The sequence below is a fragment of the Microcaecilia unicolor genome, chromosome 6, assembly GCF_901765095.1.
Source record: "Microcaecilia unicolor chromosome 6, aMicUni1.1, whole genome shotgun sequence".
NCBI lineage: Eukaryota > Metazoa > Chordata > Amphibia > Gymnophiona > Siphonopidae > Microcaecilia > Microcaecilia unicolor.
Genome location: NC_044036.1, coordinates 24,943,551 through 24,960,150, shown reverse-complemented (window position 1 = coordinate 24,960,150; position 16,600 = coordinate 24,943,551). Strand labels below are relative to the sequence as shown.

The 16,600-nt window shown below is 47.0% G+C and overlaps 1 protein-coding gene across 2 annotated transcripts in view; it reads left to right on the top strand.

Annotated features, from left to right (window-relative positions):
* TTC39A (tetratricopeptide repeat domain 39A) overlaps positions 1-16,600 on the top strand; it is a 209,358-nt gene that overhangs the window by 157,214 nt on the left and 35,544 nt on the right. For both annotated transcript variants that reach the window (XM_030206144.1, XM_030206146.1), the window contains exon 14: positions 14,551-14,671. In XM_030206144.1, coding sequence (XP_030062004.1) covers positions 14,551-14,671 — 121 coding nt within the window. The remainder of the gene's footprint in view (positions 1-14,550; positions 14,672-16,600) is intronic.

The window sequence follows — 16,600 nt, the reverse complement described above, 5'->3', positions numbered from 1 at the left end:
CCTTCTGATTAGGATTCCTTTATGTTTATCCCACGCATGTTTGAATTCTGTTACCGTTTTCCTCTCCACCACCTCCCGCGGGAGGGTATTCCAAGCATCCACCACTCTCTCCGTGAAAAAATACTTCCTGACATTTTTCTTGAGTCTGCCCCCTTCAATCTCATTTCATGTCCTCTAGTTCTACCGCCCCCATTTTTCAGTTTAAGTTGTAACAATTTTGATGTTCCTGTCTGCGGCCAAAATAAATCCAATTCTATCGAAGATACGGCTTGTAGTGTGATATTGAAGGAGGCGGGGGTTGATACATCTGAGTGTGTGCCGAATGCCCGAGTTGAGAACCAGGCACACCCGTTAAAGGGGGGCGGGACCACAACCGCACTCTCGCCGGAGTGCCGGGATCTCCAGCTGAACAGCTCCGTTTCCAGGGACAGCAGGAAATTATGTTTTACAAGGTGTCTCGACGCTGGAAAGGGAGTCTGTGCCAGGGCAGAACTGTGGGCGGTTCTGGGTGGAGCTATAGGAGGTTCTAGGCAGAGCTATGGGCAGGTGGGGCAGAGCTATGAGTGGGCTGGGCGGAGCTGTGGGTGGGTTGAGGCGGATGCCAGAACCACAGTGGAGAGAAGTGGGAGGAAGAAATGGCAGACCTGCAGTGAGGATGAGGGAAGGAAGAAATGGCAGACCTGCAGTAGGAAGGAGGGGGGGGGGGGGGGGAGATGCCAAACCTGCGGTGGGGGGAGGAAGAGATGCCACACCTGTAGTGGAAGGGGTAGGGAGGGATAGATAAAGGACCCTTGGTAGGGGGAAGGGAGAGATGCCAGACCTGTGGTGAGGGGAAGAGGGAGGGGAGATGCCAGACCTGATGTGGGGGACAGAGGGGTGGTGCTGGACACAGGGGGAGGGATAGGTACGCTGAGGAGAGATGCTCAATAAGGAGGGGAGGATAAAGGTAGGGACACAAAGGAAGAGATGCTGGACGGGACGAAAGTATTGTATTCTGAATTTATTAATTTGAATATGTCAGCTAATATCTTGCATTTCCATTTCTCTAGTTTTGCTGTACACGCAGAGTCTGATTTCTTGAGGTTTCCTGTTCATTTTTGCCTTCCTATTTCTAGTGCTGATCTGTGCCCCCCCCCCCCCCCCCCCCCCCCCGTTCTTCCCAGGGCCCATGCAATCCTAGCTATGCCACTGGTAAGCCCCTACCATGGAAGCGCATTCACTGCTTTTCCTCCTCCTTACACACTTTCCCTGACTCGCCCACCCTCACCCCATTCCAGACATCCATTCTTTGCCTTTTTCCCAGTTTGTCCTTCCGTCTAGTTCACCTCTTCTGAAGTGGACTGGAGTAGAGAGGAGTAGCTTTTGGTTAGAACAGTAGGCTGCGAACAAGGGAAGCCAGGGTTTGAATCCCACTTCCAGTCATGCTCCTTGTGACCATGAGTAAGTCATTTCACTAACCTTGTTAACATGCATTATTTAGTAATTGTTCTCAATAGAACTTATTTCCTAACTAATTACATAGGGGTCCTTTTACAAAGGCGTGCTGAAAAATGGCCTGCGGTAGTGTAGACGCATGTTTTGGGCATGCGTAGAATCATTTTTCAGCGCACCTGTTAAAAAAATGTCTTTTAAAAAATTTTTTTCCGAAAATGGACATGTGGCAAAATGAAAATTGCCGCACATCCATTTTGGGTCTAAGACCTTACCGCCAGCCATTGACCTAGCGGTAAAGTCTCGCACGGTAATGACCTACGAGCATCAAAATATCACTTGGCACGCGCCCAATACGCGCATCCAAAAATAAAAATTATTCTTCAGACGCGCTTATCGAACGCATACCAAAAATGAAATTACTGCCGGGCGGTAACTCTATTTTGGCGTTCATTGGGAACACGTAGACACTTACATGGCTTAGTAAAAGGGCCCCATAACTTGCATTAAAGTGTTAATACGTGTTAGTAAATGAAACTCCTAGACTAAAAGCCCTCTGGGGAATATTGAGCTCAGGTGTGAAAAGGTTTGTAATAAATACAAATGTCTGGGGGCCTAGCCCAGGACTGGCCTTAGCCCTTGTGGGGCTCTGCGCGGGCAAGTTTGGTGGGACTTCCCCGCCCGCGTGGTTTGGCATTTCCCCCTCTCCGTCAATCCCCCATCTACTTTAAAATATGTCTCTTTCTCGGGAGATCAAGATGGCGATCGTGAGAGGAAGCGCTTCCTGAGAGCTCCGAACCACGAGCCGTTTTTCGCAGAGTTTGGTCTTTCCGGAACCCAGTCTATGGGGAAAAGAAAGGGAAAAAGCGGGGCTAAAGCCACTTCTAGCCCCGCTTCTACTTCGACTCTTCGACAACCGACTTTGGAAGCGTTTGGGCTTCAGGCGCGTGGCGCTTTGATTTCTACCATGGTTGGATCCCCAGAACACCCGGGGGATCTTAGCGTTGAAGCGGCGTCATTAAGTCCGCCCTAACAGACTGCTCCGCCGAGACCGGGTGGTGTTTCGAGATCGACGAGAGAGCCGGGATCGGTGACTTCCGAGGCTACAAGTGGCCCTGTTGTTTTTTCGACGCCAGATAGAAATACATCAGATGAGAAGACGGGAGGTATGGATTCCTCGCCCTCTCCTATCATGGCTCCACCACCTGTGAATATCGGCGTTATTGCAAGACCGGCAGTCGTTACCCTAGAGGTTCTTTGGGACGCTATCCAGGCATTGAATTCGTCTCTGCTTCAGGCTTCAACTTCTTTCAATCTTGAAGTAAAGGATTTTAAACAATCACAGCATATCATGGAATTGAAGGTTAAAGCACAAGAAGATAAGAGTGAGTTAAATTCACTTGAAATTAAGAAAATGCAAACAATTGTTGGAAATATAGTCTCTGATAGAGAAAATGTTCTAAGAAAAATTGAATACTTTGATAACCAACTAAGGAGGAATAACTTAAGATTTTTGAATTTTCCCAAGTGCCCTTTGACACCCCCAATGGAAATGTTAAAAAAGTATTTTATTGATGTATTAGCAATTCCAAAGGAAGCTATACCTCCAATTGTAAAAGCTTATTATATTACTGGAGCCAAAGCTATTGTTGAGGAGGCTCCAGTAAATTTGACACAATTTCTGGAAACGTCTCTAGAAATCATAACAGAACGAACAACTCTTCTTGTAAACTTTGCTTTCGAAACAGATAGAAATAATATACTTAGGCTATACTTCAAGTCTATGTCTTCTCATTTTCTGGGTTCTAAGATACAAGTTTTCCCCGATATCAGTAAAACTACTCAGAGAAGAAGGAGAGAATTTCTGGGACTTAGGCCCCGGATTCTTGCCCTAGGCAGGACTTTCAAGTTAAAATTTGCATGTAGATGCCTTATTTTCTTAAGAAATGTTTATTATGTATTCTTTGACCCAGAAAAGTTGAAACAGTTTGTATTAGCAAAAGAAAGTGCAGACGAATCGGCCTTGAGAGCAACCGAAGTTAGCTAAAACCGCAGGTAAAGATCTAGCTCTTATCCTCTTATTGCAATTTTTTTTTTTATTTATGCTTTACTTCTGTAATTAATTACCTTATATCTTGATCTAAGATTGTGGTCTAAGTAACAATGACATTGCTATTTACTCTTGACTATGTATATAATAGCCAAGGTATTGGGTTTTCTTTTTGTATTTCCTGATTTTCTGACATTTATTTTTATGAATGTATATTTTGAAACTCATAAATAAAAAAATAAAAAAAAAAAAATATGTCTCTTTCTGTCTTTAGATCTGATTCTGACCCTGAGGAAACCGGAAGTGGTTTCAGAGGGAGCAGAACAGGTCAGAGGGAAGGCTCCAGAGCAGGCCGCAGGCAGCTTATGTCAGTCACGATCAGTGACGTTTAAAGACAGAGAGAAACAAATTTTAAGGTAGATGGGGGATTAAAAGAGAGAGGAGCGTGCCGAACCATTCAGACGGGGGGGGGGGGGGGAGGGGGTGAGATGTCTCTGGGCAGAGGGGAATAGCAGCAGTGACTAAGAAATCCAGGAGGGGGAATGCTCTCTCCTGTCACCCCTGCTTAAGGCCAGCCCTGGCTCTGCCTCCCACTGATTACCCCAAACCAAAGTGGCCACTAGGTGGCCTGTGAGAGCTCACTGGTTTAATCTGTATTTATTTGGAAAGTGCTGCCCATTCAAGAGCAACCCCTGTAGCTTTTTTGGTGGGGTGGACAGAGAGGCAGGAGCTTGGAGGGTCTACACAAGAGGGGAGGGGAGTAGATGCAGGCAGGGAAAGAAGCATTGAGTTGATCAGTGAAATGATTGTGCAGTCATGCATAGATAAAAATAGGTTTTTAAGAGTGTGAGTATTTGCAGAAGTCAAGTAAGATATGATATATGTGTGTTGTAGAAATTCATTTTGGTCTAGATTCAGTAAATGGTGCCTAAAAAATCAGCACAGAAAAATCAAGCGGTGTCCTATAAGCCGCACCTAAAGTTTGGCATGGTTTATAGAATACTGCATAAGCATTATGGTTCCCTGTAAATTTAGGTGAGACCCTTTCCACCAATGAGAGTGCCTAAATTTACATGCGGAGCACCCTTAGTCTGTAATGACATGCTTAACTCAAAACCACGCCCCTGTTCTGCCCCAAAATTTTAGATTTAGATTTGCTCACACCTTTTTCAGCAGTAGCTCAAGGTGAGTTACATTCAGGTACTCTGGATATTTCTCTGTCCCAGGAGGGCTCACAATCTAAGTTTGTACCTGAGGCAATGGAGGGTTAAGTGACTTGCCCAAGATCACAAGGAGCAGCAGTGGGATTTGAACCGGCCACCTCTGGATTGCAAGACTGGTGCTCTAACCACTAGGCCACTCCTCCACTCCACTGTCCCCTTTCCGCTTCCCCTTTTTATGAGAATGTGTAGATTTTAGGCGCAGATCGTGTGCGTAACTTTACGCATGTAACACCCAATTAAATCTAATTAGTGCCAATAATTTCTTGTTAAAAAGACAATTAATTATTGGCACTGTTTGGCTCGCTGTTCAGTTATTTATTGTTGGAGACGGTGGTTTTTCTTATTCCAGTTTGTCTATGCATTAATGGTAAATATATAGGAAATACAGGAAGCAAATTAATTTGTTCTCAAAAATCGGGAGGAAAAGACCCCATCAAGACCCAGAGCACCAGTGTCTGGGTCTTGATGTCTTTTCCTCCCTGTTTTTGAGAACAAATTATTTTGCTTCCTGTATTTCCTATATATTTACCATTATTTGTATTCAGAAGTGTTCTGATTTTTATATGGTATTTGGATCCCTTTTTTTCTGGTGTCTATGCATTAATCCTGGGAGCAGGGGATGGAATGGAAGGAGAGAGGTATGGCCTGAAGGGTCAGGGTGTAACATACTTTTTTCTTCAGCAACTATGACTCAGTTAACTCTGTTCCACTCCCTAGCAAAGATAAATGGAACAGACAGCAGAGAATAGAAACCGTGACAAAAGCATTTCCGCATGGTTATGTAGACAGGGGGTATAAGGCACTCTTACATCACACTGTCTGACTCTGCTCATTGCAAGTCAAGAAATCAGGAGCAACCAAATGAAGTGTTGAAAACCAAGCTTAATCTCATTAACACTTACCTTTGTAGAGCCCCTGTACAAGTCTCCGGTGAAACTCATTTGTAGTACTGTGCTCAGTTTCTAGAGGCTTCTCCTTCAGAAGGATATAAGTTGGATGGAGTCGGTCCAGGGTGTGCAAGCAAAAACATTTTTCTTTCACTTCCTGTGTTGTTTGTGGGCTGAATTTCACCTGCAGCCACTCCCCTAACAACAACTAAGTCACTCATGGTAAACCATCCCAACCCAAAATCTCCCCCCCCCCCCCCCGGAGCATTACCTGGCCCCCTCTAATTCCCCCAGAACCAGCATTAGGCAATGGTGTCACCCTCCCCAACTTTCAATCCCTCTGTCAGCATCATCTCATTCCTCAACCTACCTCAAGGAAGAGGCAAACAATCTCCCCCCCACACCACTGGTGTAGCCAAGGGTAGGCTGGGGTGGGCCCAGGCCCACCCACTTTAGGTTCAGGCCCACCAAGTAGCAGCACACCTATAATGTGGCTGGCAGGGACCCCAAGCCCCACCAGCCAAAAACTCCCAACAACTGTTTGCTGCTGGTGAAAATCTGCTATTTAAAAGGTTTATGGGGGAGAGGGGATGTTTGAAAGACCATATGAGAGAGGGAGAAACCAAATCACTGGTAGGACAAGACTGAGTTCTGCCCACCCACCTTGGGTCCAGGCCCACCTAAACTTGAGTGTCTGGCTACGCCCCTGCCCCACACACACACCCCTGGCAGTTATTAGATGTATCAGTGGGGGTATGGCGTCAGGGCAGGAGCAATCCACGTTGCCACCTGAGTTCAAAATTGCGGCTCTTACTCCTAACAGTAATTTCATGGTAGAGATCGGAGCCACTATTTGAAACCTGGGCAGGAATGGAGCTGTGAGTGAAGGGGGGGATCAGTCGTGCCCAACACTACACCACCACCACCCCCTCCCGATAAGTACCGGTTAAAAGGATTGACTGCCTCTTCAATGAGGGATGGGGGGGGGGGGGGAGCGTGATACTGACACATGACGGTGGGGGAAGGGTGATGCTGACACTTGGAATCAGCCATATTTAAAAAGTGTTACTCTGCATTTTTATTTTTTTAATTGAAATTTTTGCGATACTTGTGTGATTTTTTTTTTTTATTTTTTGAGCCTAAATAAGTTTTGCAGAGTAGTTCAGGCTTTTGTGCTTCCATTGTTTGATTAATGCAGTGCTTTGTTTTTAGGACTTCCTGTGCGATCGGTACAAGCATTGCAGGTGGCACGGAATGCACTGGCCCGTTTGATTTCTGGTGTCTCTCGTTGCAATCGTATTTCTCCTGTGCGTAAACAACTGTGTTGGCTCCCTGTTCTGTGGAGGATTCACTTTTAAAATTATGGCTTTAATTTTGAAAGCCTTTCATGATGAAACCTCATTATGTATTGCTGCTATTCTTAAGATGTTTACTCCATCACGAGCCCTACGGTCCGCTGATAAATGTTTACTTGATGTTCCTTCCTTTAGGCTCATTAGACTGGATAAATATAGAGAATTCTTTGTTTATGGCCCAAAGCTTTGGAATACTTTACCTCAAAGTGAACGTTTGAATGAGTCACTAAGGTCTAGATTCTATATCTGCCGCCTGAAAATTCCACATGGAAAAAAATATGCCTAGGCGTATTCTCTAAAGCATGCCTAAATTTTAGAGGTTTAAATACGTGCAAGGTATATAGAATTATGCTGAGCATCAGGGCCGCCAAGAGGGGGGAGCAGGGGGACAAAATTCCCTGGGCCCAGGCCTCCAAGGAGGTGAGGAGCTGCCAAATCGATTTGAATGCAGGGAGCCTGGTGGCGGACGGAGAGGGGCTGTCGACAGAGCCGAGGGCGGGCGGGTGGGACCAGGGACTTCATCGCCAGGTGGCCTGAGTAGCAATTGGGGGGCGGTGGCCTCACCCTGGGCCCAGCTCAGTTTCTCGGTGGCCCCTCTGAGCACCTCTCCATGCAACCAAATGTAGTTGTGGCCATTTATGCCATGTTTTACTTGGTGTAAATCCCGAAGCCTATTATTAGGCACAGAGCGGGTATATTCTATAACATGCATAGATTTTAGAAACACCCACATCCAGCCTCTGACCACACCTCCTTTTCACTATGCGACTTAGAATTTACGTGCACCACATTACAGAATACGCTTATGGGCTGATGATCAAAAGCAACACAGGCACTAGAGGCTATTAGTGCCATACTAACGCCTGCGTTTGCTATCGTCCCATGATCAGAGCCCCCGAGCGGGTGAAACAACGCGCTCTCAGGCTCTGAAAGCAACTAGCTTGGAAATGCACGCAAAACAGGGCTCTTAGCACAAGTAGCATGCAAATGCATGCTAAACGTATTCCTTCCCTATGATCAGCGAGCAGTGCACCAAACATTGGCATGCTGTCCGCAGCAAACCCTATGCCAGCTTGGAGCTGGCGTTAGGGTTTACAGACTATTGGGGAGGAATAGTGAACCCTGTCCTGCATGCATTGCATGCTAGTGGGCCCCCCATTCCCCCAATGCAGCCCCCCCCCCCCCCCGGAGGAGTAGGAACCCCGACACCTCCCACCCTGAGCCTGCAACACAGGGGCTGGAGGTCCAGTGGACCTCTAGCCCCCCCCCCCAACCCCCTCCTGACACAAGTTCACTGTGGTTCTGGAGACCCACTGAATCTCCAGCCCCCTTAACCCCTCTAACATCCCCCCAAGAAAAGCCCTTGTGGGCCATGAATCAAGCCCCCCCAACCTGGTGGTCTAGCGGCCTTCTTCCGAGCCCCCCCCCCATACCTTTGTTGAAGGAGGGAAATAGACTCCCTCCTCTTCCAGCAGCGCCACCTCAAAAATGGCGGTGCCCAGCCCTGCCCAGTGCATCCTGGGATGTGCTGGGTGGGGCTTCACATCATTTAATAGAGTTTCTCAAGCACAATCCACCCCTACTTTACCCTATGCCCGAACTTAAATTTACACATGGAGCCCTAATTGGTGTGTTATGCAGGGGCGTAGCTACGGGTGGGCCTGGATGGGCCCAGGCCCACCCAGTTTAGCCTCAGGCCCGCCCAGAAGATCCTTACCCTCTCCCACCCCTGCTGCAGTGCTTCTTTTAATGCTACTGCTGTGCAGAGTCTCCCACCCCCGAGGCGGCGCTTAAACTTCGCTACGGCGCTGCCTGCCAGCAACTCTACAGATGCGGCACCGACGTCCTACTCCGGGGCCTTCCCTCTGCTGCGCTGATGTAACTTCCTGTTTACGGAGGCGGGACGAGGAAGGCCCCGGAGCAGGACGTCGGATGTCAGTGCCGCATCTGTAGAGTTGCTGGCAGGCAGGCAGGCAGCGCCGTAGCGAAGTGTAAGCGCCGCCGCGGGGGTGGGAGACTGTGCACAGCAGCCAACAGCATTAAAAGAAGCGCTGCAGGGGTGGGAGAGGGTGAGGAAGTCAGTGGGGTGCTGGCCCAGGAAGGGGAGGGGAGGGAACAGAAGGCTGAAGGGTGCTGGACTTGCCAAGGGCAGAGGGGAAGATGGAAGGAAGGGGAGAGGTTTGGGATTTGCAGAGGGAAGGAGAGAGGTTTGGAATTTGCAGAGGGGAGGTTGGAAGGAAGGGGAGTGGTTTGGAATTTGCAGAGGGGAGGTTGGAGGGTCGGGGAGAGGTGCTGGATATGCAGGGGGGGGTGGAGGGAAAGGGGAGATGTGCTGGATACGCAGAGGGTTGAAGTGAAGGGGAGAGGTGCTGGACATGTAGGGGGGCTGGATGAAAGGGAGAGAGATGCTGGACATGTGGGGGGGGGGGGCTGAAGGAGAGGTGCTGGATATGCAGATGATGGCTGAAAGGAAAGGAGACAGATGTGGACCTGCAAGGAGGGCTGGAGCAAAGGGAGAAAGGTGCTGGACCTATGGGAGGTGTTAGAGGGACGAGAGAGAGGTGCAGGGAGAAAGAGCCAGATGCATAAGGGGAAGGGAAGAGAGGAAGAGAAGCTGGTTGAGGGGTGGGATCAGAGAGGAGAGGGACACATTGGTGTGTGTGGAGGAGGGAGAAAGGGGACATAGGGAAGTATACAGATACAGAAGGGAGATGATTAGCATTAGGTGGGAGCATGGGGACAGGGACACAAATGTGAGATGCTGTATGGGGATGACACATGGGCACAGAGGGGCCTGACAAGGGGGGGGACGGGGATATGGAATAGAGATAAAATGCTGGACACTGGAGGGGGGGGAGAGATACCAGACAAGGGGGAGAATAGAAGGGATATGCTGGGCATGGGGTGCATAGGTGCACAGAGGAATGATGATGGATGAGGGGATATGAACACGGGAGAGATACTGGACAAGGAAATATAGGAAAACAGAGATGGGAGATGGATGATGGACATGAAGAAAGAAGAAATGTCAAATAGGAGACACTGGCAAGTTATTTAAGAGAAGACAGAGGGAAGCAGAAACCAGATACTGGGACCAATATGATTTGAGAAAAAATGACCAGACAACAAAAAGGTATAAAAAAATATTTTATTTTCAATGTTGTGAATATAACATGTTGGATTTGAAATGTACATCTTGCCAAAGTTGATGTTAAACATGGCTGGGGTCCAGAACAAAAATCTAGGAAAGGACCCCAAAGTCCATTACCAGGCTGCGCCTTCAGCTTCCAGCATGCAGGCTTTCTCTGGCCAAGGAACCAACCCCTAACACCATCCCTGGCATGTGCCATCTTTATATTTTGCACAGGAGCAAATGCCTTTCTTTCTTGTTTCTCTGGTGTTGTACTACATGCAAGGTCTAGTTTCTTGGGGTTTCCGTTTAATTTATATTTCTAGAGTTTGTGGTCACTTATTCTGTATTTGGCATTTGTGTCTTGTTTGTGTGACTGAGGTATTCTGTTAGCATGAAGTTTCCATGTAGCATTCTGTAGTAATTTGGCTTGTTCAGCTTTCCTGATAAATGTATTTGTATTTTAGGGCTCTACTATAATATTTAAGGCACTTCTTTTTCATAGTTAGGATCTTTGTTTTTGGAAGTTAGTGTTGGCTTGCTAGATTTGTTCTAGGTTCTGAGTGACTTTTGTTTTATAGATTTTTTTTTAAGTTAATTTATAATATGTCTTGTTAATATGTGTTCTAGCTAGATTAAAAACAGTCTGTAATTGAGATTACACTAGAAAACAAAATTTCTTTGTTTGATGAGTTTTATGGAGAATTGTCCTTGCTGTGCTCTGTATCCATTGTTGATGGAGAGCCAGGAGGTTCTCTGGATGCAGAATGTGTGGCTCAATACTGGTGCAGTCTATTGTACTTCCCTTAGGTCTCAATTGGCCTGCAGCCACTGAAGCCTGCACTGCAACCCTCATTGAAGTTATGGGGAGTGGGGTAGGGACAGAGTATGAGTGCATCAGGTTGCTGTTTTTTCTCTTTAAAAAAAAGTTGGCAACTCTAGTGGCCACCCATCCAACCTGTTGGCCCACCCAAAAATTGCCTTCTAGCTACGCCACTGGTGTTATGTAATTAAAATTACGTGCGCAAATTCGGCACACGCCCAAATTTGCGTGTGCACTTTTTATAGAATTTGGGGGATTGTGGTGGGATTTGGGAACTGTATCTGCTACTGTCCCACATTGCTGCACTAAGTTCATGCCTTTTCCAGTTATTAGCTCAGGGCGAGTTACATTCAGGTACAGTCAGGGCTTTGTTTGAGGGGGTACTTGGGGGTACCGAGTACTGGCACCTTTTCCACTGTCTGCTAAAATTGACCCATGGTCCCCAAGCTTTAATGAAAGAGCTCAGGTTCTACACACCAATTCCGTCCTGTTTTAGATTATGTGACTGGTTGCAGGGGGACCAGTTGTGGGGTGGGTCCCTCAGTGATCACCCCACCCCTGAAGGCTGGCCTGGCATTTGAGTACCTGCACCTTTTTCACTAGAAAAAAAACACACTGGGTACAGTAGATATTTCCCTGTCCCTGGAGGGTTTACAGTATAAGTTATGCCTAAGGCAGTAGAGGGTTAAGCCATTTCCCCACCATCACAAGGAGCTGCAGTAGGATTTGAATGTGACTTCCCTGGTTGTCGGCCTAGTGCTCTAACCATTATGATACTCCTCCACTCCACTGTACGACAAAACCCCCCTCTGTCTGCTGAACGGTTCATGGGCTCCCCTCTTGCCGCAGTTTGTCTTCTGGCATGAGGATTACAACTTTTGACCCTCAAATTGCAAACGAAGAAGCAGCAGAGCCCCAGCAGAGATCACAGGAGCTGTACATCCATTTCCCTCCCTGATCCTGTCTCACCCTCACTTGCAATTCTGATAAGGCTCTTTACGGTGCGTGCATGTCTCGCCTCTCCGAGTGAAAAGTTGCCAGGCACGCCAGCACCACCAAAGACCAAATTCTATATAAATAGTGCTGAAAAAAAGAATGCACTAAGGAGACCTTTTACTAAGTGGCGGTAAGCCCACCACGGGCTTACATACGCCAGTCTGGAGTTACCGCCGGTGGTAGTTACACCCCAGTGCATGGCATTTCCAGTGCTAGCAGAAATATTCAAAATATATTTCCGCAGGGGGGGGGTTACACGGTGGTAATTGGACAGCGCCATGAGCTACCCAGTTAGCACAGGAGTTTCCCCCCCCCCCTCCCTCCATGGTATGGCCATGCACTAAGAGCAATCTTGCTGCATAGCCATGTCTTTTTTTTTTTTTTTAGCCTTTTTACCTGCTGTGGTAAAAAGGGCCTCAGCGGGTGGCAAAAACGGCCCCGCCAACAGCACAGGGGACCTTTTTACCGCAGCTTAGTAAGTGCTGTTCTATAAATGTAGGTGCCATTTGTAGAATACGCTTACCGCCAGTGGTGTTCCTAGGTCGGCCTGCCACCCAGGGCAGATCGCGACTGCGCCTACCCCCCAGGTGCATCACCCCCCCCCCCCCCTATCGAATCACACCCCTCTGCAAATCACGACCCCCCCCCCCCTCATGCGAATCGCTCTTACCTCCTGGGGGTGCAGGGAGCAGTCGCACAGAAGAAGCCTAGGATAGATAATGTTCCAGGAACCCCCATCTGCCCAGGCTATTCCTAGTTCTCCAAGTATCCCAGTGACTCCTATATTCAAGAATTGGGGATTGTCACCTGAAGATAAGCAGCTGGCAGCCTTTCTGCGTCCCACTGAGTGAGTTTCTCCGCTTTGCATCTCTGTGCAATATTTCTTGTGTAAACGTTCTCTGCGAATAGAACACCAATCACCTAATTCAGTTTGAGGGGTGAAGGGAGGCCACAATGACATCATTCAGGAAGGTTGCCAAATTCAAACATGCGTGGGATAGACATAGGGGAGTCCTGTTCGAAAGGAATGGATCCTCGGAATCTTAGCTGAGATTGGGTGGCAGAGCCGGTGGTGGGAGGCGGGGCTAGTGCTGGGCAGACTTCTACGGTCTGTGCCCTGAAAATGGCAGATACAGATCAAGGTAAGGTATACACAAAAAGTAGCACGTATGAGTTTATCTTGTTGGGCAGACTGGATGGACCATGCAGGTCTCTTTTCTGCCATCATGTACTATGTTATGGTACTATGATTCCGCCGGTTTCCTGCCTCAGAACAGGAAGTAACATCAGAGGGTGCAGGGAACCGACGGAGCCGACAGCTGCACGGCTGCTCCCTGCAGTGTGCCCCTGGCCCCGCCCTTGGTATGCCACTGCTTACCACCTAACTTTAGGCACAAGGATTTACACCTGGGTTTACTTGACATTTTTTTTTATTTTTGTTACATTTGTACCCTGCGCTTTCCCACTCATGGCAGGCTCAATGCGGCTTACATGGGGCAATGGAGGGTTAAGTGACTTGCCCAGAGTCACAAGGAGCTGCCTGTGCCAGGAATCGAACTCAGTTCCTCAGGACCAAAGTCCACCACCCTAACCACTAGGCCACTCCTCCACTGTTGCTACTATTTGAGATTCTACATGGAATGTTGCTATTCCACTAGCAACATTCCATGTAGAAGTCGGCCCTTGCAGATCACCAATGTGGCCGCGCAGGCTTCTGCTTCTGTGAATCTGACGTGCAGGACGTCAGACTCACAGAAACAGAAGCCTGCGCAGCCTTCTACATGGAATGTTGCTAGTGGAATAGCAACATTCCATGTAGAATCTCCAAAAGTAGCAACATTCCATGTAGAATCTCCAATAGTATCTATTTTATTTTTGTTACATTTGTCCCCTGAGCTTTCCCACTCATGTCAAGCTCAATGTGGCAATGGAGGGTTAAGTGACTTGCCCAGAGTCACAAGGAGCTGCCTGTGCCTGAAGTGGGAATTGAACTCAGTTCCTCAGTTCCCCAGGACCAAAGTCCACCACCCTAACCACTAGGCCACTCCTCCACTGTTGCTACTATTTGAGATTCTACATGGAATGTTGCTATTCCACTAGCAACATTCCATGTAGAAGTCAGCCCTTGCAGATCACCAATGTGGCCGTGCAGGCTTCTGCTTCTGTGAGTCTGACGTCCTGCACGTATTTGCAGGACGTCAGACTCACAGAAACAGAAGCCTGCGCAGCCTTCTACATGGACTGTTGCTAGTGGAATAGCAACATTCCATGTAGAATCTCCAATAGTAGCAACATTCCATGTAGAATCTCCAATAGTATCTATTTTATTTTTGTTACATTTGTACCCTGCGCTTTCCCACTCATGGCAGGCTCAATGCGGCTTACATGGGGCAATGGAGGGTTAAGTGACTTGCCCAGAGTCACATTTGACAATCTGGTTTTTCATTAGAGCTCTCAACACTGCAGAATTTTAATATATCCTGAGCATTCACTGGATCATGAAAAACAGAATTGTTGTCCTCAGATGTCATTTATTTTCAGTGTCTTATTGTGGTTTATTGTGGTCACCAGGGACGTTACTCTCATGTACATCAGGAAACACTACAGCTTCTGTTCATGGACATTATTTTGTTATTTCTTAACTTTGTTTTTCAGGTCTGTGCCCAGTTTGAAACTGAAAATTGCCGGGAAGTCGTTACCCACCGAAAAATTCGCCATCCGGAAATGTCGGCGTTATCAAGCCAAGAACCCTGCTCGACTGCCTGTGCCGCCTCTGGTAGGATTGAATAGCACAGTTCATCAATAGAAGGTAACAATAAGCACTCTAAAATAATGTCCAGAGTTAATATATGTATGTGCAGAAATACATTAAAAAATATATGTCCAAACTGCAAAGCTGCACAAATCACTGTGCTGTACTTATCTGAAAAGAGAATGTGGTAAAGGCGGTTAGCTTAGCGGAGTTTTAAAAAGGTTTGGACGGCTTCCTAAAGGAAAAGTCCATAGACCATTATTAAATGGACTGGGGAAAATCCACTATTTCTGGGATAAGCAGTATAAAATGTTTTGTACATTTTGGGGATCTTGCCGGGTATCTGTGACCTGGATTGGCCACTTTTGGAAACAGGATGCTGGGCTCGATGGACCTTTGGTCTTTCCCAGTATGGCAATATTTATGTACTTCTGAAAAATCTTGGAACTTGGAGCACGGGTTGAGGGAATTCAACACGGGGGTTTTGCTAAAGCTTTTGCTTCTTTGAATGAACTGACTTTTGGGTGAAGATCCTGGACTGAGGTTTGACCAGCCCCGCTCACGTTGATCAGTGATATGTATACATCTGTACCATTCCTGATATAAGTTCTAAGATTTTTCAGCACAGCACCTTGAGCAGCTTTGCTGTTTGGATTTATATTTTTAATGTATTTCTGCATTAACTCTGGACATAATATTAACTCTGGACATTATTTTAGAGTGTTTATTGTTGCCCACATTTAGGGAAAGGGAAATGAGACTTGATAGCCTTTTTGCAACTACATTCAAAGCGGTTTACATATATTCAGGTACTTATTTTGTACCAGGGGCAATGGAGGGTTAAGTGACTTGCCCAGAGTCACAAGGAGCTGCAGTGGGAATCAAACTCATTTCCCCAGGATCAAAGTCCACTGCACTAACCACTAGGCTACTTTTCCACTCTGCATCTGAAGAGTATGAATGTGCATGGAGGTTATATAAACCACAAGTAGAATGCTTTATTTTGATACAGTGTAGCAACTCCTTAAAGTCTGCACTTAAGTACGTAAGTGTTGCCATACTGGGACAGACCAAAGGTCCATCAAGCCCAGCATCCTGTTTCCAACAGTGGCCAATCTAGGTCACAAATACCTGGAAAGATACCAAAAAAGTTCAATACATTTTATGCTGCTTATCCCAGAAATAAGCAGTGGATTTTCCCCAATCCATTTAATAATGGTCTATGGACCTTTCCTTTAGGAAACCGGCCAGACCTTTTTTTAAACCCCGCTAAGCTAACCGCCTTTTTCACTTTCTCTGGCAACGAATTCCAGAGTTTAACTGCATGTTGTGAGAACAGAATGGTGCAATGATGGTTCTCTACGTAGCCCGTCACTATGTTTATGACTGACGTGTGAACTGAGCACTAGTAATATATTTACATACATTGCAGTTTTTGTTTATCATTTTATAGTTTATATCATTCAATTTTTTTTCATACCTAATTATAAGATAATTATTAGAGAGGTATAATTGATTTATTATTTCTCCTAGTGTGGTTTGTTATTCATATGTATTTTTACATGTATGATCGGGTTGAAAAACAAGACAATTGTATGGCCTGTTATTGCTTAAGCAGGACATAGGACAATTGAGAATGTCTTAAAGAACAGGACTGTTCTGTATATAGCAGAACACCTGGCAGCTCTGCACTGGCGTGGCAAGGGGGGGCGGGAGGGGCGGTCCGCCCCGGGTGTGAGCTCAAGGGGGGTGCTTCTTGCCAGCTCCCCCCCCCCCCCCGAGTGCACCACGATGACACCTCCACAGACCCAGTGCCTACCCTGAACTCCATCTAAGCTCCCGCACCCTACCTTTAAAAATGCTCACAAACCGAGGCGAGGCGCAGCGCCTCGCGCCTGCAAGTAAAAGAAGTATGGATGGATCGTCTCATCGTCGATCGGGCCTTCCCTCGCT